Source organism: Chlamydotis macqueenii, chromosome 5, assembly GCF_036417535.1.
Source record: "Chlamydotis macqueenii isolate bChlMac1 chromosome 5, bChlMac1.mat, whole genome shotgun sequence".
Classification (NCBI taxonomy): Eukaryota; Metazoa; Chordata; class Aves; order Otidiformes; family Otididae; genus Chlamydotis; species Chlamydotis macqueenii.
This window is the reverse complement of record NC_141560.1, coordinates 5,912,511-5,938,494: the sequence shown is the minus strand read 5'-3', so window position 1 is coordinate 5,938,494 and position 25,984 is coordinate 5,912,511. Positions and strand designations below refer to the sequence as shown.

The window sequence follows — 25,984 nt, the reverse complement described above, 5'->3', positions numbered from 1 at the left end:
GGGTCTCCTGAGCTCCTGATTTAGAAGGTGGAGTCTGGGGTAATGAACATTACATTTTGTTAGGAAATCACTGGTGTTTTCATAGCACAGATTTAATAAAGCTAATTTATATCTGACTGAAAGTTAAATACTTTACAACCCTACACTCAGTGTTTGCTTAGTGGCTTGTACTGTAGGGTCTGTGTCCGACCCACAGCTGGTTTAACGAGGTCTCTAGAGAAAGACTTGTGTCTCTGAGACATGGAGAAACGTGCAGGAATCAGAGGAGCAAATTCCCGTCTGGCATAGCTGGGCAGCCAGCCTCTGAAGCCACCAGCTCACGCTGGCTGGGAATGAGCATCAGGCACTTGGGGGTTAGACATTCTGCAAAGGGCAGAATCAGAATGGAACTCTGAACTCAGGTGCTGATGCTCTGGGCTATTGCAGTTGTGCAAAGGTGTACCCCCTCGTCCTCAGGGAAGGATTTCTCCAGGAAAACAGGTGGTGCACAGTAACCTCCATCCCAGGTTGGCAGCTGTAGCGCAGGTATGGCACAGAAGGGGGAAGAAGGGAGAAGAAAAATCAAAGCAAGCTGGAATTAAGTCAGGGATATCCCATCAAAAGGGTTCTCTCTGGAAGATATAGTTCTCAAAAAAAAAAAAATCTTCCTTTTGCTAAAATATTTCCCCTTTACATTAGGGAAAGCCACATATAGATATTTCATTTCAGTCACTTATCTCTAAACCAGAAGATGCCACTGAACATGACATTTCAGTTTTAAAAAAGAGCTTAAGATCATCCAACAGTATTTCCTCATGATGTATCTGACCTACAAAAGCCACCTTCCACAGTTCAAGTCCCTTCACTGCTAAAATTCTGTGATGCAGTAAGGGAACTGCCCGACTTTTGGAGTACGGTGGGAGAGGAGGTTTGCCTGGGAAGTGAGCTCATCACAGAGGAAGGAGAAGTGATACTCTTGGACTACAGTTCCCATAGAATCATAGAATAGTTTAGGTTGGAAGGGACCTTTAAGGGCCGTCTAGTTTAACCCCTCTGCAAGGAGCAGGGACATCTCCAACCAGATCAGGTTGCTCAGAGCCCAAGACAACCTGGTCTTGAATGTTTCCAGGGATGGGGCATCCACCACCTCTCTGGGAAACCCGTGCCAGTGTTTCACCACCCTCAGTGTAAATAAAATTTCCTAATGTCTAATCTAAATCTACTTCCCTCTATTTTGAAACCATTACCTCTCATCCTATCACAACAGGCCCTGCTAAAAAGTTTGTTCCCGTCTTTCCTGTAGCCCCCTTTAGGTACTGGAAGGCTGCTCTAAGGTCTCCCTGGAGCCTTCTCTTCTCCAGGCTGAACAGCCCCAACTCTCTCAGCCTGTCCTCACAGGAGAGGAGCTCCAGCCCTCTGATCATCTTTGTGGCCTCCTCTGTACCCTCTTCAACAGGTCCACATCCTTCTGATGTTGGGGGCTCCAGAGCTGGATGCAGTGCTGCAGGTGGGGTCTCTACCAGAGTAGAGGGGCAGAATCCCCTCCCTCGACCTGCTGGCCACGCTTCTTTTGATCCAATGCGAAATGGGGTGCCGAGGGGAAGAGATTCAGGCTGCCAAAAAGTGCTTCCATGTGAGGAGAATCTTTCTACTAAATACATGAAACAAGGGAATCTATCACTATGAAAGTAGAAGGAAAAATCGGAATTTTCCTTGTATGAAATTTTAGGGTTTGGAGTGAAAGTAAGTGATGGAGTGTCCCAGGATGTCAGTATGTATTTTGCTAACCTACAAGGCTGGACTTTGCAGATGAGGTCCTTGCACCCAAGAAATCCCCAGCTGTTTGGTTTTCTTCCCTGAACTGTCAACTGCCAGCACAAGTGAGAGCTCTTCCTTGGTCTTTGCATTCAGCAGGGCCCCAATTTGGGCAAACTCTGAATTCCTTATCAAAGCGTGTCAGATCTGCACTGGCATGAAGGACAGCAACAGAGGACAGGCAAGCTCAACAAGCTGCTAATGCAATACAGCTTAGGCTGCAGCATTCTGCCTTTGCATCTCTGGAGCCTTATAGGGGAAGTCTGGCTCATACGTGGGCTAAGCTGACTTTCACCAGCTCTCCTGCTAACGGCACAGGGCACTCACTCTATGGGTGTTTTGTCTCGCCTGGTGTCTCAGCACAGACAGGAACCTAAGTAAACCCACAGCAACTTTGCCATTTGCCACAGTGGAACCATGGACCAGCGTGGTACCAGTAGCAGCAGCCATGAACCACAGCAGATGCTGAGCACCACTGCCAAAATTTACCACTACACCTGTGAAAAGCGACCGTATAAGATCCTCACACCCGCCGTGTTGTATAAATGTGCCCTCTATGTCCTCTCTCTGCTCTCAACATGTCCACCTTTTCTCCAGCTGAGGGTCACCTGCGGGATGGGTCCTAACCTAGGTGATCCAAGAAGCCCCATGGCTGGACTAACCAGAGGCCCTCACCCAAATCTTACACTCAGGCAATGGTGAATAGCTCTAAAATCACTCAGCAGCAAACACCCCATCCATATTAGCAACTGTGAGTATGTAGACACATGAGAGCAATAGCATAGTGCACAGTGTGCTGCAGGACCAGCTCAGACCTATACCTGGGGAGGCAGGAGAAATGATAGGGATGTTATTGATTAGGGTCTGAGTTGAAAAAAAAATCCTCCAGGCCCAAGTCTTTCATTTGTTCCACCACTAAAGAGATGCCACTGCTAATGACAGGATGAACAACTCGACAAAATATATACTATGGACCCAAAGGTCCTCATTACAGAGAAACTCGACTGCCCTGTTGCAGGGCGAGGCTCTGGACATGAGCATTACCTGTACTGCTGCAGGTCCAACATCCTTAACCCTGAGGAGATGTCAGTGCCCACAGGCAGCAGGTGCTGTGGACAACTCAGTATAGCACCATGAGGGGTACTGCTTTATCATGCTTGCACAGAGAGGAATTTGGGACACAGTGGTTGCACTCAGGCCAGGATTCAGCTTTGTCACCCTGCCAAAGTATGAAGACCTTGGTCTGGTTCAAGCTTGTCCTTAGGAGCTGCCAATCGCACCTCCAGTGGGACTGGCTCAGTGGTGACTGTTGTGCTTTAGCCCCAGTCAGCAGTTAAGCACTACACAGCCACTCACTCACACCCCACCCCCCTCCAGGGGAGAGAAATAGAACAAAAAAATAGAAGAAAAGGCTTGAGAGTCAAAATAAGGACATGCAGAATTCATTCAGCAGTTACCATCAATGGGCAAACCAGACTCAACTTGCGGAAAATTAACTTATTAACAATCAAACCAGAGTAGGATAATGAGAAACAAAACCAAATCTTAAGAACACCTTTTCCCTACCCCTCCCTTCTTCCCAGGCTTAACTTCACTCCCGGATTCTCTGGCTCCTTCACTCCAGCAGTGCAGGGGGACCAGGGAATGGGGGTTATGTTTCATCACGCGTTGTGTCTGCTGCTCCCTCCTCCCCGGGGGAAGCACTCCTGACATTCCTCCCCTGCTCCAGCGTGGGGTTCCATTCATGGGCTACAATCCTTTGTGAAACTGCTCCGGCATGGGTCGTTTTTCCACGGGGTGCAGTCCCTCCAGAACTGCTGCCCTATCATGGGCCCTCCACGGGCCACAGCCTCCTTCAGGCCTCTGCCTGCCCCGGCGTGGGGTCCTCTCTGGGCTGCAGGGGGATCTCTGCCCCTCCGTGGGCCTCCATGGGCTGCAGGGGGACAACCTGCTCCACCATGGTCATCACCACACGGGAATTCTGGCCAGGAGCAGCATTACTGCTCTCTCTCCTCCTGCACTGACCTCGGGCTCTGCACAGGTGTTTCTCTCAGTATCTTCTGCCTCCACTCTCCCCTCTGCCGGGCCGGGCTCAGCCAGGCTGGATGCAGGCAGGCACCTGGTGGGAGGCCGAGGACGAGGCCCATGCCTCCTTGCTCTTTCTCCGCCCTTTTACTTTGTTTTCCCCTTCTTATATTATCGCAGATACAATACCAGAGTATCTGCAGCCGATTGGCTCCAGCAGACAAAGGGGAAACTTCTTGCAGCTTCTTGCAGAAGCCATCTTTGTAGCCTCCCTGCCACCAAAACCCGACGCAGTGACCAAAAGCCCATGGCAGGCCATATGTATTCTTTACTCCGTCCTTTTGCTGAGGCGGTCAGGTCTTTTGTGCCTCTGCTGCTGTGGCCTGTTCTAGTCCTCCATGCTCAACACACATGAGTTTCACTCTACACTGTCCTTTGCAATGGATTAATGGATTAACGGATTAACCTATGATCTTTGCAGTGACCTAACTTGTAATCTGATTGATGACTCTATTTCTTTTCTTGCATTTTGCTTAACCAACACAAGAGAAAGGGTCATCATACAAAAGAAACAGCTGCTAGAGAGGAGAAAAGTATTTTATGAGCAATTCTCATCCTTTATTCCACAGTAGGTGTGATTTAGGGTAGCCAAACATTGGGAAATGGCTGTTTCTTTCTCTTCCACAGCTCACGTTGCTTTGGCAAAACTAAAGACCAACTATAGACAATGGAAGACTGATGTTTTGGAGAGGGCAAAAATATCTGTAGCCGTTCAGTTGTTATGCTTCTTCAGGCCCGTAGTGGCATACATAAATCTCTGGCTCCAGCTAGAGGCCATACATGCCTAGGTTTCCAACTGAAAAGAGCTCCCATTGTAAAGTATTGCTATGCTGTATGCATGGTGCAATATACCAAATATATCAAGGAGAATGAGAAGAGCAGAGCACACGGAAACTTTCACATGCTGACCACCCCAGACAGCCAGACTTTCCTCCTTGTATATCAAGCAACAAGACAGGATTCTGTTCCATTCCCTCCATCTAAGTTATAAGCCAATGAGGCAGTAGATAACATCATCCTCAGTGAAACTCCAGCCTTCAAAGGCTCTGCGTATCTGGCTGCAGCACCGGGAAGAAATTAGTTGGCAAGAGCTCTTAGAAGATATAGAGGAGGTCACCCACTAGCTCTTCAATCACCTAGCTCCTCAACCACCCAGCTCCTGTAGGCCAGATATGTAACTGATCACACGAGGTGCTTTGAAAACTCCGTATCCTTCTCATCACCAGGATCTTCTCATTCACGTAATTCCTTCTCCTGGTCTGTGTTGCTGCTGGAATTTTCCTCTGCTGCTGCAGTCTGCCTCACAGATCCTTTTCCTGAGTCACCCACAGAGCCTGAGGCTCTAAGCTGAGGTGGGGCTGAAGGGTGGGGTGGGGCGGCAGGCGTGGCTGTGATGCGCTCGGGCCCCTGTGACAGCAGAGGGGACGGGTCACAATGGGGACGGTTACCAGGGGCTGCGGCAGGCAGCGCTGCCCCAGTATGGCCTGGTCCAGCGGTGAGTGTGCACGCGGTGGGAGGCTGGGCAGGACGAGGGCCGGGGCAGAAACATGTGGAACGAGGGTCTGGGTTATCGTCCTGTATCGAGGGCCCAGGCGCTCGTGGGAGCGCCTTGGGCAGGGCACGGTGCTGCCGCTGCCGAGGCTGGGCGCAGGCCTTGCTGCCTCCCAGCTGCCTCGCCCCCTCTCCTACCTGCACCCAGGTCCCTCTGGCTCCCGTCCCTGCTCCCCCCGCCACCAGCTCCCTCCCTCCAAGCCCCACTGAACCCCTTCTCTCCCTCCTCCTGCAGGACATGGCTGCCACAAAATTCCTCATTGTGCTTGTGACCGGCATCATCCAGCACCTGCAGATGGTCGGTGATGAGCTGGATGAGGCCACGCGGGAGCGCATGCAGCAGCATGGGGAGCAGCTGAGCCAGGAGGTGGCTCGGCTGCCGCAGGAAGTGGAGCAGAGGATGCAGGAGCAAGATCGCTTGGCCCAGGTATCCCTGGGCTTTGCTGCCTTGCAGCAGTGGCACTTGTGGGCCACTGCTGGAGTCCTGGTCCTGCTCTTTGCGCTCTGCTGGTGGATCCGCAAAAGGAGTCGGGAGATGGACAACAGCGGCAAAGAGGAGAGTTCCAGCTGCAATACAGAGCAGGAGGAGGAAGAAAGTGATGGAGAAGATCTGGATGATGGGAGTGACATTCCCAGGATTTTTGCAAAGCCCACCCAGTGGTCAGTGCCAAATCTGGCCTACCGGAATCGGGTGGTAGAAGAGTTGGTGGGTGACCTCCTCCGCGTCTTCCAAGAGCACTTCTCAAATCGTTTCTTCCCAGTGCTGCAACCAGCCATCGGGGTGGGCAGGGCCTTTGAAGGCTGGAGTTTTGGTGAGGATGATACTGTCTACTCTCTGCTGGTGCCCCTGCAGCCCCCGCGTGGGCATGTCTTCCACCTGGAGCTGGGCACCATGAGGGAGATGCCGCTGAAGGACTCTTGCATCCGTGTGGAGCTGCAGTGCACCTGTGCGGGGCAGCAGCTGGTGGAGAACTTGCTGTGCTTCCTCCACCACCCCGAGGAGGAGCTGAGGAGGAATCAGGATCCTAGCCTCCTACGCACCCTCTGCACCGACTCCTACCTAGATGCGTGGAAAACTGCCCGCTGGTTCCAAAAATTCATCGGCTCAGCCTGGGTGATGATGCCTCAGTCACATCACTACACAATGCAGGTGCTGCCCTCCAGCCGCTCCTGCATTCTGCAGCTGACAAATGCCTCTGGGAGAACCCTCCTTGTTGAGCTGATGTTTGGGGTGCAGCACGGCAATTCGGACATCTTCCTGAGCAGCGGGAGTGCAGAGAGCCTCTTCACCTCAAGCACGACGTGGCCAGAGAGCTATGCTGTGGCAGAGGCGAAGTTCTTCAGGCATGTGGCCAGGCAGGCCCCACGTGACAGCTTCCACCTCAACTGCCTGCAGCTGTGCACCAGCATCCTGGTGGGCACAGACTTTTCCACCTCTACCTTGAAGACAGTTGTGATGCATGTGCTGACCATCCTACCCCTGTCAGGCTGGCGCAGGAGGGATCTCCTGCCACGGCTGCAGGATATCATGCGGTACCTGCACTTCTGCCTGGAGAAGAAACGCCTTGACCACTTCTTCTTGGGCAATGAGATGGTGCCTGAGGAGATTGTCTTGCCCCCATCCTCCCAATCAGCCAAGCCACTCAACCTCTTCCAGCACCTGGCACAGGATCCGGATGTCCATGCCAAGGCACTGCAGGAGTTCAATGAGCTGCAAGACCGACTCTCAAGGCTGCTGTTCTACGCGTACTGAGAGAGGACTTCATTCACAGGGCATCCATTGCAGGTCTTTCAGGTAAGAGCTCAGAATGACTTCTTACAGCAGGGAAAAAGAGGGGAGAATGCGGGACACAGGAAGGAAAGGGAACACCCTGCGCGGCAGCCCTCTGCCAAGAGCAGCGTTGTTCCCCTCACAGCAGTTGGCGACAACTACAGTGGTGACAAAGATGAGTTCCGTCCTGCTTTCCCCTCACGCTGGGGCTCTCAGGATGACGATTTCACATGGGCGCAGAAATACTTGCTGGCAGCCCCAGCTGTGGCGGCACCGAGCGAGAGGCACTGCTGATGGGCACTCCAGTGTGTTCACTGGAGTCCAGCTGGAGAATCTGCCCGTCCTAGGCACTCCCTGGGCAGCTGGTGCTGCTGGACTGAGCACGCTGCACGTGGAGGACACGCTGCTCTGTCGGCAGGGGAATTGCTACCGCACCTTTCCTCCACAGTAAAAACGCATCCTGGGGACTGGGACACGATGCAGCTGAAGACGCCGCTGCAAGGAGCCTTCCGACAGAGACTCCTGTTACCACCTGGACAGAGGCAGCACCCCCCATTTTGAGAGACTCCATTCCCTCTGGAAGCTTTACTCTGTTCCAAGATGTCAATAAATCCCTTGTTTGAACAAATGCTGCGTCTGTCAGTGTCCACACCTCACTTTGCCAAGGATCGTGGGCATAGGGTGCAGACCGCTCTGCTGCCGCAAAGTCAGGGAGCGTTTTGCAGAAGAGCTGATGCCGTGGGCTCTGGTTTGCTGATTCACTGGGCTTTGCCTTCCCAGGGCTCCTGGCTTAATCCCAGTAGGCAGTTTGGCCTCACAAGGCTCTTCAATCACCTTCCCGCAGCGGGATGGTGGAGAGAATCTGAAGGGTAAAAGCAGGATAACGTGTGGGTTGAGAGAGGACAGTCGAGGAGGTAAAGCAGAAGCCACACTCATTCACTACTCCCCTGGTCTACTGAGCCCTGATCACCGCTTGTGATGGCCACCAACTGCATTTAACTCCGTCCACCAAACTCTCTGGGCTCAGCCATCCACCACACTCTCAACAGGATTGAAAACCTCCGCATAAAGATCAGGGCAAAAGCTACTAAAGCAGCTGTTCTTGCAGGATGGTGGCACAGATGTATGGTTCTGTAAGGAATCAAGGGAAATCTCTAGATCAGTCACCCCGTGTCGCCTTTATGGATGACTTCAACTTCCCAGCTGCTCACTGGGACTGTCAGAGAGCAGACATGCAGAGGCCCAGCAAATTCCTGAAGCCCACGTCAAAGATACCTTTTTGACATGGGTACTAAGGGAGCCAACCAGGAAAGGTGCCCTCCTAAACCTGTTGATTGTATGTAGAAATGATCTTGTGGGTGAAGTGATGGTTGGTGGCTTTCTTGGCCATAGTGATCAAGGAACGGTTGAGTGGGAGAACGGTTCCGGGAGAACAGACTTGAGGCTGCTCAAGGAACTCGTTAGAAAGGTCCCCTGGGAATCTGCTTTCAAGGGTATTGGTGTCCATAAGTGCTGGCCCCTTTGTCAGAGTCATTTTGTAAGAGCACAGGAGCGGCAATTCCAATGTGTCACAAGTCAAGCAAGAGGGGTAGAAGGCTGGCTTGGCTGACCAGGAATCTACTTTGGGAGCTTAGGTGGCAAACCAGAGTGTAAGGTCTTTGGGAAGGTATCTGGGGATGGGATTGTTGGTACGCTCCATAGGAGGCATGTGCCCTGGCAGCTAAAATGTCCGTCCATCTCCTGGCGTGCATTGTGCAGAGCATAGCTAGCTGGCTGAAAGAAGGGATGGACTAAGCAGAGAAAGAGCTGGGGGTGTTGCGGGAAGTGGCTGTCCCCTTGTACTTGGCCCTGGTGAGGCCACAGCCCAACTCGCCTGTTTGGTTTTGGGTCTCTCACTCCAAGGAAGACGATGAGGTGCTGGAGCAAGTCCAAAGAAGAGCAGCAAAGCTGATGAATGGTCTAGAGAATAAATCTTATGAGGAGGGTCTGAGGGAACTGAGGTTGTTTAGCCTGGAGAAAAGGAGGCTCAGGGGAGACCTTACCACTCTCTACAGCTACCTGAAAGGAAGTTGTGGCAAGATGGGTGTCAGTGTCTTCTCCCAGGTAACAAGTGATAGGACGAGAGGGATTGGCCTCAAGTAGCTCCAGGGAGGGTTTAGATTGGATATTAGGAAAAATTTATTCACTGAAGGGGTTCTGAAGCATTGGAACAGGCCACACAGGGAAGTGGTTGAGGCAGCGTGCCTGAAGGCATTTAAAAGACGAGTAGACGTGGAGCTCAGGGACAGGGTTTAGTGGTGGAGTTGGCAGAGGAAGGTTTGCTTTCGGACTCAGTGAACTGATGGGTCTTCTGCAAGCTGAATGACTCTGTGATTCCACTTTGAGCTTGCCCGGTGTGGAGTGAGGAGAGACGACCTCTGGCAGGCAGATGATACTGAAGCCAAACTGAAGTCCACGCAAGCTCCTCTGAAGCAAATTAACTCTTGCGCAGCCTTAACCGCTGCACCAGGGCAGCTGCGGGGCGCTGAGCTGAGGTGGGACCGAAGGGCGGGGTGGGGCAGCAGGCGTGGCTGTGATGCGCTCGGGCCCCTGTGACAGCAGAGGGGACGGGTCACAATGGGGACGGTTACCAGGGGCTGCGGCAGGCAGCGCTGCCCCAGTACAGCCTGGTCCAGCGGTGAGTGTGCACGCGGTGGGAGGCTGGGCAGGACGAGGGCCGGGGCAGAAACATGTGGAACGAGGGTCTGGGTTATCGTCCTGTATCGAGGGCCCAGTTGCTGGAGGGAGCAACTTGGGAGGGCACGGTGCTGCCGCTGCCGAGGCTGGGCGCAGGCCTTGCTGCCTCCCAGCTCCCTCGCCCCGTCTCCTACCTGCACCCCGGTCCCTCTGCCTCCCCTCCCTGCTCCCCCTGCCACCAGCTCCATCTCTCCCAGCCCCACTGAACCCCTTCTCTCCCTCCTCCTGGAGGACATGGTTGCCACAAGATTCTTCGTTGTCCTTGTGACCAACATCATCCAGCACCTGCAGATGGTCGGTGATGAGCTGGATGAGGCCACGCGTGAGCGCATGCAGCAGCGTGCAGAGCAGCTGAGCCGGGAGATGTCTCGGCTGCTGCTCGAACTGGATCAGAGGATGCAGGAGCAGATGATGAAGGAGCAGGGGACCCAGGAACAAGATCACATGCTCTTTGGTGCCTTGCAGCAGTGGTTCTTCTGGGCTATTGCTGCCATCGTGATCGTGATTTTTGGGCTCTGCTGGTGCTGGTGCCTCAAGAAAACGCTCCCTGATGCAGACAGCAGCAGTGACGATGAGAGCTCCAGCAGCGACAGGGAGCAGGTGGACCAGGGAGAGGAAGAAGACGGCCATGACAATGCAAATGATGTGGGAAGGTTTCTTGACGAGCTGTTTGAGCTGTATGTGGCCGATGCAGAACCTGATCACAGACTGCCTGGGGATGAATGACCTGGTGTGCAACTTCATCCTTGTCTTCAGAGAGCTCTTCTCAAATAGTTTTCTCCCAGTGCTGCAACCAGCCATCGAGGTGGGCAGCGCCTTTGAAGGCTGGAGTCCCTGTGGGAAAGACCTCACCTTCCGCTTCCTCGTGCCCCTGAAGCCCCGCTATGGGCATGGCTTCCACCTGGAGCCGAGCACTGCAGAGAAGATGCCCGTCAGGAACTTCTACATCCGCATGGAGGTGGAGTGCACCTGTACGAGGGAGCGACTGGCAGGAAAGATGCTGTGTTTCCTCCACAACCCCGAGCCAGAGCTGAGGAGGAATCAGGATCCTAGCCTCCTAGGCACCCTCTGCACCGACTCCTACCTAGATGCGTGGAAAACTGCCTGCTGGTTCCAGAAATTCGTCAGCTCAGCCTGGGTGATGATGCCTCAGTCACATCACTACACAGTGCAGGTGCTGCCCTCCAGCCGCTCCTGCATTCTGCAGCTGACAAATGCCTCTGGGAGAACCCTCCTTGTTGAGCTGATGTTTGGGGTGCAGCACGGCAATTCGGACATCTTCCTGAGCAGCGGGAGTGCAGAGAGCCTCTTCACCTCAAGCACGACGTGGCCGGAGAGCTATGCTGTGGCAGAGGCGAAGTTCTTCAGGCATGTGGCCAGGCAGGCCCCACGTGACAGCTTCCACCTCAACTGCCTGCAGCTCTGCGCCCGCATCCTGGTGGGCATAGGCTTTTCCACCGCTACCTTGAAGACAGTTGTGATGCACCTGCTGACCACCATACCCCTGTCAGGCTGGCGCAGGAGGGATCTCCTGCCACGGCTGCAGGACATCATGCAGTACCTGCATCTCTGCCTGGAGAAGAAAAGCCTTGACCACTTCTTCTTAGGCAATGAGAGGGTTCCTGAGGAGATCGTCTTGCCCCCAGACTTACAATCGGCTGAGCCATTCAACCTCTTCCAGCACCTGCAACAGGATCCGGATGCCCATGCCAAGGCACTGCAGGAGTTCAATGAGCTGCAAGACCGACTCTCAAGGCTGCTGTTCTACGCGTACTGAGAGAGGACTTCATTCACAGGGCATCCATTGCAGGTCTTTCAGGTAAGAGCTCAGAATGACTTCTTACAGCAGGGAAAAAGAGGGGAGAATGCGGGACACAGGAAGGAAAGGGAACACCCTGCGCGGCAGCCCTCTGCCAAGAGCAGCGTTGTTCCCCTCACAGCAGTTGGCGACAACTACAGTGGTGACAAAGATGAGTTCCGTCCTGCTTTCCCCTCACGCTGGGGCTCTCAGGATGACGATTTCACACGGGTGCAGAAATACTTGCTGGCAGCCCCAGCTGTGGCGGCACCGAGCGAGAGGCACTGCTGATGGGCACTCCAGTGTGTTCACTGGAGTCCAGCTGGAGAATCTGCACGTCCTAGGCACTCCCTGGGCAGCTGGTGCTGCTGGACTGAGCACGCTGCACGTGGAGGACACGCTGCTCTGTCGGCAGGGGGAATTGCTGCCGCACCTTTCCTCCACAGCAAAAACGCATCCTGGGGACTGGGACACGATGCAGCTGAAGACGCCGCTGCAAGGAGCCTTCCGACAGAGACTCCTGTTACCACCTGGACAGAGGCGGCACCCCCCATTTTGAGAGACTCCATTCCCTCTGGAAGCTTTACTCTGTTCCAAGATGTCAATAAATCCCTTGTTTGAACAAATGCTGCGTCTGTCAGTGTCCACACCTCACTTTGCCAAGGATCGTGGGCATAGGGTGCAGACCGCTCTGCTGCCGCAAAGTCAGGGAGCGTTTTGCAGAAGAGCTGATGCCGTGGGCTCTGGTTTGCTGATTCACTGGGCTTTGCCTTCCCAGGGCTCCTGGCTTAATCCCAGTAGGCAGTTTGGCCTCACAAGGCTCTTCAATCACCTTCCCGCAGCGGGATGGTGGAGAGAATCTGAAGGGTAAAAGCAGGATAACGTGTGGGTTGAGAGAGGACAGTCGAGGAGGTACAGCAGAAGCCACACTCATTCACTACTCCCCTGGTCTACTGAGCCCTGATCACCGCTTGTGATGGCCACCAACTGCATTTAACTCCGTCCACCAAACTCTCTGGGCTCAGCCATCCACCACACTCTCAACAGGATTGAAAACCTCCGCATAAAGATCAGGGCAAAAGCTACTAAAGCAGCTGTTCTTGCAGGATGGTGGCACAGATGTATGGTTCTGTAAGGAATCAAGGGAAATCTCTAGATCAGTCACCCCGTGTCGCCTTTATGGATGACTTCAACTTCCCAGCTGCTCACTGGGACTGTCAGAGAGCAGACATGCAGAGGCCCAGCAAATTCCTGAAGCCCACGTCAAAGATACCTTTTTGACATGGGTACTAAGGGAGCCAACCAGGAAAGGTGCCCTCCTAAACCTGTTGATTGTATGTAGAAATGATCTTGTGGGTGAAGTGATGGTTGGTGGCTTTCTTGGCCATAGTGATCAAGGAACGGTTGAGTGGGAGAACGGTTCCGGGAGAACAGACTTGAGGCTGCTCAAGGAACTCGTTAGAAAGGTCCCCTGGGAATCTGCTTTCAAGGGTATTGGTGTCCATAAGTGCTGGCCCCTTTGTCAGAGTCATTTTGTAAGAGCACAGGAGCGGCAATTCCAATGTGTCACAAGTCAAGCAAGAGGGGTAGAAGGCTGGCTTGGCTGACCAGGAATCTACTTTGGGAGCTTAGGTGGCAAACCAGAGTGTAAGGTCTTTGGGAAGGTATCTGGGGATGGGATTGTTGGTACACTCCATAGGAGGCATGTGCCCTGGCAGCTAAAATGTCCGTCCATCTCCTGGCGTGCATTGTGCAGAGCATAGCTAGCTGGCTGAAAGAAGGGATGGACTAAGCAGAGAAAGAGCTGGGGGTGTTGCGGGAAATGGCTGTCCCCTTGTACTTGGCCCTGGTGAGGCCACAGCCCAACTCGCCTGTTTGGTTTTGGGTCTCTCACTCCAAGGAAGACGATGAGGTGCTGGAGCAAGTCCAAAGAAGAGCAGCAAAGCTGATGAACGGTCTAGAGAATAAATCTTATGAGGAGGGTCTGAGGGAACTGAGGTTGTTTAGCCTGGAGAAAAGGAGGCTCAGGGGAGACCTTACCACTCTCTACAGCTACCTGAAAGGAAGTTGTGGCAAGATGGGTGTCAGTGTCTTCTCCCAGGTAACAAGTGATAGGACGAGAGGGATTGGCCTCAAGTAGCTCCAGGGAGGGTTTAGATTGGATATTAGGAAAAATTTATTCACTGAAGGGGTTCTGAAGCATTGGAACAGGCCACACAGGGAAGTGGTTGAGGCAGCGTGCCTGAAGGCATTTAAAAGACGAGTAGACGTGGAGCTCAGGGACAGGGTTTAGTGGTGGAGTTGGCAGAGGAAGGTTTGCTTTTGGACTCAGTGAACTGATGGGTCTTCTGCAAGCTGAATGACTCTGTGATTCCACTTTGAGCTTGCCCGGTGTGGAGTGAGGGGAGACGACCTCTGGCAGGCAGATGATACTGAAGCCAAACTGAAGTCCACGCAAGCTCCTCTGAAGCAAATTAACTCTTGCGCAGCCTTAACCGCTGCACCAGGGCAGCTGCGGGGCGCTGAGCTGAGGTGGGACCGAAGGGCGGGGTGGGGCAGCAGGCGTGGCTGTGATGCGCTCGGGCCCCTGTGACAGCAGAGGGGACGGGTCACAATGGGGACGGTTACCAGGGGCTGCGGCAGGCAGCGCTGCCCCAGTACGGCCTGGTCCAGCGGTGAGTGTGCACGCGGTGGGAGGATGGGCAGGACGAGGGCCGGGGCAGAAACATGTGGAACGAGGGTCTGGGTTATCGTCCTGTATCGAGGGCCCAGTGGCTGGTGGGAGCGCCTTGGGAGGGCACGGTGCTGCCGCTGCCGAGGCTGGGCGCAGGCCTTGCTGCCTCCCAGCTCCCTCGCCCCCTCTCCTACCTGCACCCAGGTCCCTCTGCCTCCCCTCCCTGCTCCCTCCACCACCGGCTCCCTCCCTCCAAGCCCCACTGAACCCCTTCTCTCCCTCCTCCTGCAGGACATGGCTGCCACAAAATTCCTCATTGTGCTTGTGACCGGCATCATCCAGCACCTGCAGATGGTCGGTGATGAGCTGGATGAGGCCACGCGGGAGCGCATGCAGCAGCGTGGGGAGCAGCTGAGCCAGGAGGTGGCTCGGCTGCCGCAGGAAGTGGAGCAGAGGATGCAGGAGCAAGATCGCTTGGCCCGGGTATCCCTGGGCTTTGCTGCCTTGCAGCAGTGGCACTTGTGGGCCACTGCTGGAGTCCTGGTCCTGCTCTTTGCGCTCTGCTGGTGGATCCGCAAGAGGAGTCGGGAGATGGACAACAGCGGCAAAGAGGAGAGTTCCAGCTGCAATACAGAGCAGGAGGAGGAAGAAAGTGATGGAGAAGATCTGGATGATGGGAGTGACATTCCCAGGATTTTTGCAAAGCCCACCCAGTGGTCAGTGCCAAATCTGGCCTACCGGAATCGGGTGGTAGAAGAGTTGGTGGGTGACCTCCTCCGCGTCTTCCAAGAGCACTTCTCAAATCGTTTCTTCCCAGTGCTGCAACCAGCCATCGGGGTGGGCAGGGCCTTTGAAGGCTGGAGTTTTGGTGAGGATGATACTGTCTACTCTCTGCTGGTGCCCCTGCAGCCCCCGCGTGGGCATGTCTTCCACCTGGAGCTGGGCACCATGAGGGAGATGCCGCTGAAGGACTCTTGCATCCGTGTGGAGCTGCAGTGCACCTGTGCGGGGCAGCAGCTGGTGGAGAACTTGCTGTGCTTCCTCCACCACCCCGAGGAGGAGCTGAGGAGGAATCAGGATCCTAGCCTCCTACGCACCCTCTGCACCGACTCCTACCTAGATGCGTGGAAAACTGCCCGCTGGTTCCAAAAATTCATCGGCTCAGCCTGGGTGATGATGCCTCAGTCACATCACTACACAATGCAGGTGCTGCCCTCCAGCCGCTCCTGCATTCTGCAGCTGACAAATGCCTCTGGGAGAACCCTCCTTGTTGAGCTGATGTTTGGGGTGCAGCACGGCAATTCGGACATCTTCCTGAGCAGCGGGAGTGCAGAGAGCCTCTTCACCTCAAGCACGACGTGGCCGGAGAGCTATGCTGTGGCAGAGGCGAAGTTCTTCAGGCATGTGGCCAGGCAGGCCCCACGTGACAGCTTCCACCTCAACTGCCTGCAGCTCTGCACCAGCATCCTGGGGGGCACAGACTTTTCCACCTCTACCTTGAAGACAGTTGTGATGCATGTGCTGACCATCCTACCCCTGTCAGGCTGGCGCAGGAGGGATCTCCTGCCACGGCTGCAGGATATCATGCGGTACCTGCACTTCTGCCTGGAGAAGAAACGCCTTGACCACTTCTTCTTGGGCAATGAGATGGTGCCTGAGGAGATTGTCTTGCCCCCATCCTCCCAATCAGCCAAGCCACTCAACCTCTTCCAGCACCTGGCACAGGATCCGGATGTCCATGCCAAGGCACTGCAGGAGTTCAATGAGCTGCAAGACCGACTCTCAAGGCTGCTGTTCTACGCGTACTGAGAGAGGACTTCATTCACAGGGCATCCATTGCAGGTCTTTCAGGTAAGAGCTCAGAATGACTTCTTACAGCAGGGAAAAAGAGGGGAGAATGCGGGACACAGGAAGGAAAGGGAACACCCTGCGCGGCAGCCCTCTGCCAAGAGCAGCGTTGTTCCCCTCACAGCAGTTGGCGACAACTACAGTGGTGACAAAGATGAGTTCCGTCCTGCTTTCCCCTCACGCTGGGGCTCTCAGGATGACGATTTCACATGGGCGCAGAAATACTTGCTGGCAGCCCCAGCTGTGGCGGCACCGAGCGAGAGGCACTGCTGATGGGCACTCCAGTGTGTTCACTGGAGTCCAGCTGGAGAATCTGCCCGTCCTAGGCACTCCCTGGGCAGCTGGTGCTGCTGGACTGAGCACGCTGCACGTGGAGGACACGCTGCTCTGTCGGCAGGGGAATTGCTACCGCACCTTTCCTCCACAGTAAAAACGCATCCTGGGGACTGGGACACGATGCAGCTGAAGACGCCGCTGCAAGGAGCCTTCCGACAGAGACTCCTGTTACCACCTGGACAGAGGCAGCACCCCCCATTTTGAGAGACTCCATTCCCTCTGGAAGCTTTACTCTGTTCCAAGATGTCAATAAATCCCTTGTTTGAACAAATGCTGCGTCTGTCAGTGTCCACACCTCACTTTGCCAAGGATCGTGGGCATAGGGTGCAGACCGCTCTGCTGCCGCAAAGTCAGGGAGCGTTTTGCAGAAGAGCTGATGCCGTGGGCTCTGGTTTGCTGATTCACTGGGCTTTGCCTTCCCAGGGCTCCTGGCTTAATCCCAGTAGGCAGTTTGGCCTCACAAGGCTCTTCAATCACCTTCCCGCAGCGGGATGGTGGAGAGAATCTGAAGGGTAAAAGCAGGATAACGTGTGGGTTGAGAGAGGACAGTCGAGGAGGTAAAGCAGAAGCCACACTCATTCACTACTCCCCTGGTCTACTGAGCCCTGATCACCGCTTGTGATGGCCACCAACTGCATTTAACTCCGTCCACCAAACTCTCTGGGCTCAGCCATCCACCACACTCTCAACAGGATTGAAAACCTCCGCATAAAGATCAGGGCAAAAGCTACTAAAGCAGCTGTTCTTGCAGGATGGTGGCACAGATGTATGGTTCTGTAAGGAATCAAGGGAAATCTCTAGATCAGTCACCCCGTGTCGCCTTTATGGATGACTTCAACTTCCCAGCTGCTCACTGGGACTGTCAGAGAGCAGACATGCAGAGGCCCAGCAAATTCCTGAAGCCCACGTCAAAGATACCTTTTTGACATGGGTACTAAGGGAGCCAACCAGGAAAGGTGCCCTCCTAAACCTGTTGATTGTATGTAGAAATGATCTTGTGGGTGAAGTGATGGTTGGTGGCTTTCTTGGCCATAGTGATCAAGGAACGGTTGAGTGGGAGAACGGTTCCGGGAGAACAGACTTGAGGCTGCTCAAGGAACTCGTTAGAAAGGTCCCCTGGGAATCTGCTTTCAAGGGTATTGGTGTCCATAAGTGCTGGCCCCTTTGTCAGAGTCATTTTGTAAGAGCACAGGAGCGGCAATTCCAATGTGTCACAAGTCAAGCAAGAGGGGTAGAAGGCTGGCTTGGCTGACCAGGAATCTACTTTGGGAGCTTAGGTGGCAAACCAGAGTGTAAGGTCTTTGGGAAGGTATCTGGGGATGGGATTGTTGGTACGCTCCATAGGAGGCATGTGCCCTGGCAGCTAAAATGTCCGTCCATCTCCTGGCGTGCATTGTGCAGAGCATAGCTAGCTGGCTGAAAGAAGGGATGGACTAAGCAGAGAAAGAGCTGGGGGTGTTGCGGGAAGTGGCTGTCCCCTTGTACTTGGCCCTGGTGAGGCCACAGCCCAACTCGCCTGTTTGGTTTTGGGTCTCTCACTCCAAGGAAGACGATGAGGTGCTGGAGCAAGTCCAAAGAAGAGCAGCAAAGCTGATGAATGGTCTAGAGAATAAATCTTATGAGGAGGGTCTGAGGGAACTGAGGTTGTTTAGCCTGGAGAAAAGGAGGCTCAGGGGAGACCTTACCACTCTCTACAGCTACCTGAAAGGAAGTTGTGGCAAGATGGGTGTCAGTGTCTTCTCCCAGGTAACAAGTGATAGGACGAGAGGGATTGGCCTCAAGTAGCTCCAGGGAGGGTTTAGATTGGATATTAGGAAAAATTTATTCACTGAAGGGGTTCTGAAGCATTGGAACAGGCCACACAGGGAAGTGGTTGAGGCAGCGTGCCTGAAGGCATTTAAAAGACGAGTAGACGTGGAGCTCAGGGACAGGGTTTAGTGGTGGAGTTGGCAGAGGAAGGTTTGCTTTCGGACTCAGTGAACTGATGGGTCTTCTGCAAGCTGAATGACTCTGTGATTCCACTTTGAGCTTGCCCGGTGTGGAGTGAGGAGAGACGACCTCTGGCAGGCAGATGATACTGAAGCCAAACTGAAGTCCACGCAAGCTCCTCTGAAGCAAATTAACTCTTGCGCAGCCTTAACCGCTGCACCAGGGCAGCTGCGGGGCGCTGAGCTGAGGTGGGACCGAAGGGCGGGGTGGGGCAGCAGGCGTGGCTGTGATGCGCTCGGGCCCCTGTGACAGCAGAGGGGACGGGTCACAATGGGGACGGTTACCAGGGGCTGCGGCAGGCAGCGCTGCCCCAGTACGGCCTGGTCCAGCGGTGAGTGTGCACGCGGTGGGAGGCTGGGCAGGACGAGGGCCGGGGCAGAAACATGTGGAACGAGGGTCTGGGTTATCGTCCTGTATCGAGGGCCCAGTTGCTGGAGGGAGCAACTTGGGAGGGCACGGTGCTGCCGCTGCCGAGGCTGGGCGCAGGCCTTGCTGCCTCCCAGCTCCCTCGCCCCGTCTCCTACCTGCACCCCGGTCCCTCTGCCTCCCCTCCCTGCTCCCCCTGCCACCAGCTCCATCTCTCCCAGCCCCACTGAACCCCTTCTCTCCCTCCTCCTGGAGGACATGGTTGCCACAAGATTCTTCGTTGTCCTTGTGACCAACATCATCCAGCACCTGCAGATGGTCGGTGATGAGCTGGATGAGGCCACGCGTGAGCGCATGCAGCAGCGTGCAGAGCAGCTGAGCCGGGAGATGTCTCGGCTGCTGCTCGAACTGGATCAGAGGATGCAGGAGCAGGTGATGAAGGAGCAGGGGACCCAGGAACAAGATCACATGCTCTTTGGTGCCTTGCAGCAGTGGTTCTTCTGGGCTATTGCTGCCATCGTGATCGTGATTTTTGGGCTCTGCTGGTGCTGGTGCCTCAAGAAAACGCTCCCTGATGCAGACAGCAGCAGTGACGATGAGAGCTCCAGCAGCGACAGGGAGCAGGTGGACCAGGGAGAGGAAGAAGACGGCCATGACAATGCAAATGATGTGGGAAGGTTTCTTGACGAGCTGTTTGAGCTGTATGTGGCCGATGCAGAACCTGGTCACAGACTGCCTGGGGATGAATGACCTGGTGTGCAACTTCATCCTTGTCTTCAGAGAGCTCTTCTCAAATAGTTTTCTCCCAGTGCTGCAACCAGCCATCGAGGTGGGCAGCGCCTTTGAAGGCTGGAGTCCCTGTGGGAAAGACCTCACCTTCCGCTTCCTCGTGCCCCTGAAGCCCCGCTATGGGCATGGCTTCCACCTGGAGCCGAGCACTGCAGAGAAGATGCCCGTCAGGAACTTCTACATCCGCATGGAGGTGGAGTGCACCTGTACGAGGGAGCGACTGGCAGGAAAGATGCTGTGTTTCCTCCACAACCCCGAGCCAGAGCTGAGGAGGAATCAGGATCCTAGCCTCCTAGGCACCCTCTGCACCGACTCCTACCTAGATGCGTGGAAAACTGCCTGCTGGTTCCAGAAATTCGTCAGCTCAGCCTGGGTGATGATGCCTCAGTCACATCACTACACAGTGCAGGTGCTGCCCTCCAGCCGCTCCTGCATTCTGCAGCTGACAAATGCCTCTGGGAGAACCCTCCTTGTTGAGCTGATGTTTGGGGTGCAGCACGGCAATTCGGACATCTTCCTGAGCAGCGGGAGTGCAGAGAGCCTCTTCACCTCAAGCACGACGTGGCCGGAGAGCTATGCTGTGGCAGAGGCGAAGTTCTTCAGGCATGTGGCCAGGCAGGCCCCACGTGACAGCTTCCACCTCAACTGCCTGCAGCTCTGCGCCCGCATCCTGGTGGGCATAGGCTTTTCCACCGCTACCTTGAAGACAGTTGTGATGCACCTGCTGACCACCATACCCCTGTCAGGCTGGCGCAGGAGGGATCTCCTGCCACGGCTGCAGGACATCATGCAGTACCTGCATCTCTGCCTGGAGAAGAAAAGCCTTGACCACTTCTTCTTAGGCAATGAGAGGGTTCCTGAGGAGATCGTCTTGCCCCCAGACTTACAATCGGCTGAGCCATTCAACCTCTTCCAGCACCTGCAACAGGATCCGGATGCCCATGCCAAGGCACTGCAGGAGTTCAATGAGCTGCAAGACCGACTCTCAAGGCTGCTGTTCTACGCGTACTGAGAGAGGACTTCATTCACAGGGCATCCATTGCAGGTCTTTCAGGTAAGAGCTCAGAATGACTTCTTACAGCAGGGAAAAAGAGGGGAGAATGCGGGACACAGGAAGGAAAGGGAACACCCTGCGCGGCAGCCCTCTGCCAAGAGCAGCGTTGTTCCCCTCACAGCAGTTGGCGACAACTACAGTGGTGACAAAGATGAGTTCCGTCCTGCTTTCCCCTCACGCTGGGGCTCTCAGGATGACGATTTCACACGGGTGCAGAAATACTTGCTGGCAGCCCCAGCTGTGGCGGCACCGAGCGAGAGGCACTGCTGATGGGCACTCCAGTGTGTTCACTGGAGTCCAGCTGGAGAATCTGCACGTCCTAGGCACTCCCTGGGCAGCTGGTGCTGCTGGACTGAGCACGCTGCACGTGGAGGACACGCTGCTCTGTCGGCAGGGGGAATTGCTGCCGCACCTTTCCTCCACAGCAAAAACGCATCCTGGGGACTGGGACACGATGCAGCTGAAGACGCCGCTGCAAGGAGCCTTCCGACAGAGACTCCTGTTACCACCTGGACAGAGGCGGCACCCCCCATTTTGAGAGACTCCATTCCCTCTGGAAGCTTTACTCTGTTCCAAGATGTCAATAAATCCCTTGTTTGAACAAATGCTGCGTCTGTCAGTGTCCACACCTCACTTTGCCAAGGATCGTGGGCATAGGGTGCAGACCGCTCTGCTGCCGCAAAGTCAGGGAGCGTTTTGCAGAAGAGCTGATGCCGTGGGCTCTGGTTTGCTGATTCACTGGGCTTTGCCTTCCCAGGGCTCCTGGCTTAATCCCAGTAGGCAGTTTGGCCTCACAAGGCTCTTCAATCACCTTCCCGCAGCGGGATGGTGGAGAGAATCTGAAGGGTAAAAGCAGGATAACGTGTGGGTTGAGAGAGGACAGTCGAGGAGGTACAGCAGAAGCCACACTCATTCACTACTCCCCTGGTCTACTGAGCCCTGATCACCGCTTGTGATGGCCACCAACTGCATTTAACTCCGTCCACCAAACTCTCTGGGCTCAGCCATCCACCACACTCTCAACAGGATTGAAAACCTCCGCATAAAGATCAGGGCAAAAGCTACTAAAGCAGCTGTTCTTGCAGGATGGTGGCACAGATGTATGGTTCTGTAAGGAATCAAGGGAAATCTCTAGATCAGTCACCCCGTGTCGCCTTTATGGATGACTTCAACTTCCCAGCTGCTCACTGGGACTGTCAGAGAGCAGACATGCAGAGGCCCAGCAAATTCCTGAAGCCCACGTCAAAGATACCTTTTTGACATGGGTACTAAGGGAGCCAACCAGGAAAGGTGCCCTCCTAAACCTGTTGATTGTATGTAGAAATGATCTTGTGGGTGAAGTGATGGTTGGTGGCTTTCTTGGCCATAGTGATCAAGGAACGGTTGAGTGGGAGAACGGTTCCGGGAGAACAGACTTGAGGCTGCTCAAGGAACTCGTTAGAAAGGTCCCCTGGGAATCTGCTTTCAAGGGTATTGGTGTCCATAAGTGCTGGCCCCTTTGTCAGAGTCATTTTGTAAGAGCACAGGAGCGGCAATTCCAATGTGTCACAAGTCAAGCAAGAGGGGTAGAAGGCTGGCTTGGCTGACCAGGAATCTACTTTGGGAGCTTAGGTGGCAAACCAGAGTGTAAGGTCTTTGGGAAGGTATCTGGGGATGGGATTGTTGGTACACTCCATAGGAGGCATGTGCCCTGGCAGCTAAAATGTCCGTCCATCTCCTGGCGTGCATTGTGCAGAGCATAGCTAGCTGGCTGAAAGAAGGGATGGACTAAGCAGAGAAAGAGCTGGGGGTGTTGCGGGAAATGGCTGTCCCCTTGTACTTGGCCCTGGTGAGGCCACAGCCCAACTCGCCTGTTTGGTTTTGGGTCTCTCACTCCAAGGAAGACGATGAGGTGCTGGAGCAAGTCCAAAGAAGAGCAGCAAAGCTGATGAACGGTCTAGAGAATAAATCTTATGAGGAGGGTCTGAGGGAACTGAGGTTGTTTAGCCTGGAGAAAAGGAGGCTCAGGGGAGACCTTACCACTCTCTACAGCTACCTGAAAGGAAGTTGTGGCAAGATGGGTGTCAGTGTCTTCTCCCAGGTAACAAGTGATAGGACGAGAGGGATTGGCCTCAAGTAGCTCCAGGGAGGGTTTAGATTGGATATTAGGAAAAATTTATTCACTGAAGGGGTTCTGAAGCATTGGAACAGGCCACACAGGGAAGTGGTTGAGGCAGCGTGCCTGAAGGCATTTAAAAGACGAGTAGACGTGGAGCTCAGGGACAGGGTTTAGTGGTGGAGTTGGCAGAGGAAGGTTTGCTTTTGGACTCAGTGAACTGATGGGTCTTCTGCAAGCTGAATGACTCTGTGATTCCACTTTGAGCTTGCCCGGTGTGGAGTGAGGGGAGACGACCTCTGGCAGGCAGATGATACTGAAGCCAAACTGAAGTCCACGCAAGCTCCTCTGAAGCAAATTAACTCTTGCGCAGCCTTAACCGCTGCACCAGGGCAGCTGCGGGGCGCTGAGCTGAGGTGGGACCGAAGGGCGGGGTGGGGCAGCAGGCGTGGCTGTGATGCGCTCGGGCCCCTGTGACAGCAGAGGGGACGGGTCACAATGGGGACGGTTACCAGGGGCTGCGGCAGGCAGCGCTGCCCCAGTACGGCCTGGTCCAGCGGTGAGTGTGCACGCGGTGGGAGGATGGGCAGGACGAGGGCCGGGGCAGAAACATGTGGAACGAGGGTCTGGGTTATCGTCCTGTATCGAGGGCCCAGTGGCTGGTGGGAGCGCCTTGGGAGGGCACGGTGCTGCCGCTGCTGAGGCTGGGCGCAGGCCTTGCTGCCTCCCAGCTCCCTCGCCCCCTCTCCTACCTGCACCCAGGTCCCTCTGCCTCCCCTCCCTGCTCCCTCCACCACCGGCTCCCTCCCTCCAAGCCCCACTGAACCCCTTCTCTCCCTCCTCCTGCAGGACATGGCTGCCACAAAATTCCTCATTGTGCTTGTGACCGGCATCATCCAGCACCTGCAGATGGTCGGTGATGAGCTGGATGAGGCCACGCGGGAGCGCATGCAGCAGCGTGGGGAGCAGCTGAGCCAGGAGGTGGCTCGGCTGCCGCAGGAAGTGGAGCAGAGGATGCAGGAGCAAGATCGCTTGGCCCGGGTATCCCTGGGCTTTGCTGCCTTGCAGCAGTGGCACTTGTGGGCCACTGCTGGAGTCCTGGTCCTGCTCTTTGCGCTCTGCTGGTGGATCCGCAAGAGGAGTCGGGAGATGGACAACAGCGGCAAAGAGGAGAGTTCCAGCTGCAATACAGAGCAGGAGGAGGAAGAAAGTGATGGAGAAGATCTGGATGATGGGAGTGACATTCCCAGGATTTTTGCAAAGCCCACCCAGTGGTCAGTGCCAAATCTGGCCTACCGGAATCGGGTGGTAGAAGTGTTGGTGGGTGACCTCCTCCGCGTCTTCCAAGAGCACTTCTCAAATCGTTTCTTCCCAGTGCTGCAACCAGCCATCGGGGTGGGCAGGGCCTTTGAAGGCTGGAGTTTTGGTGAGGATGATACTGTCTACTCTCTGCTGGTGCCCCTGCAGCCCCCGCGTGGGCATGTCTTCCACCTGGAGCTGGGCACCATGAGGGAGATGCCGCTGAAGGACTCTTGCATCCGTGTGGAGCTGCAGTGCACCTGTGCGGGGCAGCAGCTGGTGGAGAACTTGCTGTGCTTCCTCCACCACCCCGAGGAGGAGCTGAGGAGGAATCAGGATCCTAGCCTCCTACGCACCCTCTGCACCGACTCCTACCTAGATGCGTGGAAAACTGCCCGCTGGTTCCAAAAATTCATCGGCTCAGCCTGGGTGATGATGCCTCAGTCACATCACTACACAATGCAGGTGCTGCCCTCCAGCCGCTCCTGCATTCTGCAGCTGACAAATGCCTCTGGGAGAACCCTCCTTGTTGAGCTGATGTTTGGGGTGCAGCACGGCAATTCGGACATCTTCCTGAGCAGCGGGAGTGCAGAGAGCCTCTTCACCTCAAGCACGACGTGGCCGGAGAGCTATGCTGTGGCAGAGGCGAAGTTCTTCAGGCATGTGGCCAGGCAGGCCCCACGTGACAGCTTCCACCTCAACTGCCTGCAGCTCTGCACCAGCATCCTGGGGGGCACAGACTTTTCCACCTCTACCTTGAAGACAGTTGTGATGCATGTGCTGACCATCCTACCCCTGTCAGGCTGGCGCAGGAGGGATCTCCTGCCACGGCTGCAGGATATCATGCGGTACCTGCACTTCTGCCTGGAGAAGAAACGCCTTGACCACTTCTTCTTGGGCAATGAGATGGTGCCTGAGGAGATTGTCTTGCCCCCATCCTCCCAATCAGCCAAGCCACTCAACCTCTTCCAGCACCTGGCACAGGATCCGGATGTCCATGCCAAGGCACTGCAGGAGTTCAATGAGCTGCAAGACCGACTCTCAAGGCTGCTGTTCTACGCGTACTGAGAGAGGACTTCATTCACAGGGCATCCATTGCAGGTCTTTCAGGTAAGAGCTCAGAATGACTTCTTACAGCAGGGAAAAAGAGGGGAGAATGCGGGACACAGGAAGGAAAGGGAACACCCTGCGCGGCAGCCCTCTGCCAAGAGCAGCGTTGTTCCCCTCACAGCAGTTGGCGACAACTACAGTGGTGACAAAGATGAGTTCCGTCCTGCTTTCCCCTCACGCTGGGGCTCTCAGGATGACGATTTCACACGGGCGCAGAAATACTTGCTGGCAGCCCCAGCTGTGGCGGCACCGAGCGAGAGGCACTGCTGATGGGCACTCCAGTGTGTTCACTGGAGTCCAGCTGGAGAATCTGCCTGTCCTAGGCACTCCCTGGGCAGCTGGTGCTGCTGGACTGAGCACGCTGCACGTGGAGGACACGCTGCTCTGTCGGCAGGGGAATTGCTACCGCACCTTTCCTCCACAGTAAAAACGCATCCTGGGGACTGGGACACGATGCAGCTGAAGACGCCGCTGCAAGGAGCCTTCCGACAGAGACTCCTGTTACCACCTGGACAGAGGCGGCACCCCCCATTTTGAGAGACTCCATTCCCTCTGGAAGCTTTACTCTGTTCCAAGATGTCAATAAATCCCTTGTTTGAACAAATGCTGCGTCTGTCAGTGTCCACACCTCACTTTGCCAAGGATCGTGGGCATAGGGTGCAGACCGCTCTGCTGCCGCAAAGTCAGGG

General features: G+C 55.1%; 3 protein-coding genes, 1 long non-coding RNA gene and 2 pseudogenes across 6 annotated transcripts in view; all 6 read left to right on the top strand.

The window, feature by feature from the left end:
* Window positions 1-25,984, top strand: part of LOC147600436 (uncharacterized) — a 759,986-nt gene that overhangs the window by 88,087 nt on the left and 645,915 nt on the right. The window lies entirely within an intron of this gene.
* LOC147600463 (inositol 1,4,5-trisphosphate receptor-interacting protein-like 1) lies at window positions 5,465-7,183 on the top strand. 2 transcript variants are annotated; one of them, XM_086748979.1, is made up of 2 exons: window positions 5,465-5,982; window positions 6,055-7,183. In XM_086748979.1, exons 1-2 carry the CDS (start codon window positions 5,669-5,671, stop codon window positions 7,181-7,183), a joined length of 1,443 nt encoding a protein of 480 aa, XP_086605105.1. In that variant the 5' UTR covers window positions 5,465-5,668. The 2 variants fall into 2 exon arrangements, with proteins under 2 accessions (XP_086605105.1, XP_086605104.1); XM_086748978.1 differs by having other exon boundaries at window positions 5,465-7,183.
* Window positions 10,172-11,714, top strand: LOC147600462 (inositol 1,4,5-trisphosphate receptor-interacting protein-like 1; annotated as a pseudogene).
* On the top strand, window positions 14,686-16,218 carry LOC147600461 (inositol 1,4,5-trisphosphate receptor-interacting protein-like 1). Its single transcript, XM_086748977.1, has one exon. It carries the CDS (start codon window positions 14,704-14,706, stop codon window positions 16,216-16,218), a length of 1,515 nt encoding a protein of 504 aa, XP_086605103.1. The 5' UTR covers window positions 14,686-14,703.
* LOC147600460 (inositol 1,4,5-trisphosphate receptor-interacting protein-like 1) lies at window positions 19,207-20,749 on the top strand (annotated as a pseudogene).
* On the top strand, window positions 23,721-25,253 carry LOC147600459 (inositol 1,4,5-trisphosphate receptor-interacting protein-like 1). Of its 2 annotated transcripts, XM_086748939.1 has the most exons (2): window positions 23,739-24,052; window positions 24,125-25,253. In XM_086748939.1, the coding sequence occupies exons 1-2, from the start codon at window positions 23,739-23,741 to the stop codon at window positions 25,251-25,253; spliced, it is 1,443 nt and encodes a 480-aa protein (XP_086605065.1). The 2 variants fall into 2 exon arrangements, with proteins under 2 accessions (XP_086605066.1, XP_086605065.1); XM_086748940.1 differs by having other exon boundaries at window positions 23,721-25,253.